Source organism: Drosophila teissieri, chromosome 2L (genome assembly GCF_016746235.2).
Source record: "Drosophila teissieri strain GT53w chromosome 2L, Prin_Dtei_1.1, whole genome shotgun sequence".
Classification (NCBI taxonomy): Eukaryota; Metazoa; Arthropoda; class Insecta; order Diptera; family Drosophilidae; genus Drosophila; species Drosophila teissieri.
In genome coordinates, this window is record NC_053029.1 from 13,687,953 (window position 1) to 13,690,471 (window position 2,519).

General features: G+C 46.1%; 1 protein-coding gene across 1 annotated transcript; it reads right to left on the bottom strand.

Moving 5' to 3' along the window:
* Positions 1 to 211: 211 nt before the first annotated feature.
* Positions 212 to 1,783, bottom strand: LOC122626242 (beta-1,4-glucuronyltransferase 1). The gene is made up of 2 exons (XM_043806430.1): positions 1,028 to 1,783; positions 212 to 882 (listed from the first exon to the last, which is right to left on the bottom strand). The coding sequence occupies exons 1-2, from the start codon at positions 1,748 to 1,750 to the stop codon at positions 334 to 336; spliced, it is 1,272 nt and encodes a 423-aa protein (XP_043662365.1). The 5' UTR covers positions 1,751 to 1,783; the 3' UTR covers positions 212 to 333.
* Positions 1,784 to 2,519: the final 736 nt, after the last annotated feature.

Consider the following 2,519-nt stretch of genomic DNA (forward strand, 5'->3'; position numbering starts at 1 on the left):
TTTATACTATTGATGCTGTTGCGTTTGCAATTGATTGTTGATTTTTTTTGTTAACTGCACAACAGAAAAAGTTAAGCAAACATTGACGGAAGCGGAAAAGCGATGGCGAATTTTAAGTGCCCTTTTGAAAAAGTTATGAGTGTTCGAGTTTAGCTATGACTTCAAATATAAATCCCACCCATAATATTTACTCGTATTGTACACACTCCAATAAAACAATTACCGCGCAAACTTTACTAGTCAAAATTAAATTAGCTTAAGCCAGACTTATTACAGTTTGTATTTCACTTAACATTGAATTTGAAATATAAAATTCCTATAGAGGAACTACTCCTAAATAACACAGCCACTTCGGGAACCGTACTTCATCCGCAACTCCTTGACGATCTTTTTATTGATCAGGCCGTTCGTCCGGTGGGTTTGAGAGTAGATTGCCTTACGTTTGCCGGGCTGTTTGATGCCGGGCTTGTGGACCAGGAACGCGTTGTCCAGGATATGGAACTGGTAGTCCAGAACGCACATGGCATAAGCCTGGGTCATTTTGTCCCGCTGACCCTCCCAGGTCAATCGCTCATCGTAGGCAGGATCGTCGACGGTGCCCAGAAATATCGGCTCCCAACTGTTGTAATCTTCCGTGCGATGGCCCACATTGAAGACATTCAGATCCTTCGAGACGACGCTCGCATTCATCCACTCCTCCAGCTTTGGTCCCTTGTGGCACGCCTCACAGATCTCCATGTGAAATGGCACTGCTTCGCCCGATCTCAACAACTCTTGCAACTCGGGCTTGGTGTTCGGCACCGAAACATTGGCCATCACCTCGAAAATACGCAGCACATGGACCAACGGCGAATCGGGCTGCTGTCCGGGGATTCCAATCACCTGTGATTAAGGTTATACCATTAATGCATTTATATGATCCGTTCATTAAATCTGAAGTCAGGATTGAAAGCAACACACTACTTAGTACAAGTAGAGGCTCCAGAAGCAACCTGATCCCAACCAAAAGTTCAATAAAAAACCTTACTCGGTGGCCAAGGAAGTGCAAGTAGTCGGGCACCAATCCTGGCGAGGGATAGAGCTCGATGTCCGAGGCCAGGACGTAGTGCGTCAGCGAAGCCCTGCGTGCGATGTTGCGTCCCAAATTGACGGGGTAATCCAGCGAGTTTCGCGCCCTGTACATGTTCGTCTTAACGACCTTCTCATAAGGCGGAGGTCCACTGCAGTTGGCTTGCTTCCTTAGAGCCATTTTGGGAGGGAGCACCACCTGGGGCAGGTGCTCCACCTCGAAGTACAAGTGGAAGCTGCACAGCTCGCGAACCAGGACTTTGCCAGGATGGCACTGCAGCAGGTACAGAATGCTCTGCATGGTGGGCTCGAAATCCGTGCCAGGAGCATAGATGGCCAGGCTGAGGGGCGATCGCCAGCGCTCCAGGAGGGGCACCACATTATCCAGATACGTATAGTCCGCATGGGTGGTGTAGGTCACATTTGCGTAGCACGGAATATCCCCGTGACCAGCCATCACATAGTTCTCCAGCACCCAGTAGTCCCTGTGGATGGACGTGCTCCGCTTGTAGTTCTTAGGCTCGCAGTTCACAAACTTTTTCAGCTTGGCCATGGTTCCATTCTCCAGGCAACTGACCCCCAGTACAAGGGAAAGAACCACGATAGAGATCAGAGGCCCAAAGAGTCGAAACATATTGTTACGATTTTCTTTTTGCGTTTTCCACAAACTGTTTTTGGGCATGAACTGTGCTTCCTCGATAAATCGATTCACAGTGTTGAAATGGAACTGGATTTTAACAGAAATATATATGAATTTATAAACGGTGAAAAAACCTTAAAGCTTTCTTTAATTGAATGCGTAAAGATTCATTTAAAACTCAATTAAGCCAACCTTTCCCAAAAGGCTTCTGGCCCCCACCACATGAAAGCGAAATCCCCACGAAAAATAATCTGTTGCGAATGGGGTTTATTATTGATTAGCAGACATTTTAATATGCAGGCTGCGCAAATAAACAATTAATACGGAAAATTAATGTACATTGTTCATTGTTAAAGGTAAATCCCCAAACTCCCCCCAAATCCAACCATCCCATCCATCCCAAAGTCCCTTTTCACAGCAGCCGTGGACAACAAATTTTAATTATGCGCCTGTTTTGGCTTTTATTTGGGCGCGCGATGGGGGTGCTGTGTATATAGATTATGTATTTGTATGTATATTGAAATATTAGTAATTACGAGTTGAAAATTCATGAAAATACAATTTGCGATTATTGTTATTAGTGTCAGGCAACAGGCAGGGCCTCTCCGATGGGATTCCCCTGCAAACTTTTGCAAATGGCTGGCAAAGTTCGTCGTGTGCGGTGGAGGAGCAGCCAAAAGGGGGCGGCCGCAGCGCGAAGGACGCAGGACGCAGGACGTAGGACGGCGACAGCAGCTGAAAAATTTATAAATTCAATAGCACCTAATTAAAATTAAATCTGAAAGCTTTCTGTATCGACGATGGAGCACGG

Excerpts from the sequence above, each read along its gene's own strand:
- LOC122626242 (XM_043806430.1), bottom strand. The coding sequence starts at position 1,750 with ATGCCCAAAAACAGTTTGTGGAAAACGCAAAAAGAAAATCGTAACAAT. Across the intron at positions 883-1,027 it reads TGCACTTCCTTGGCCACCGA|GTGATTGGAATCCCCGGACA; the intron begins GTAAGGTTTTTT and ends CCTTAATCACAG.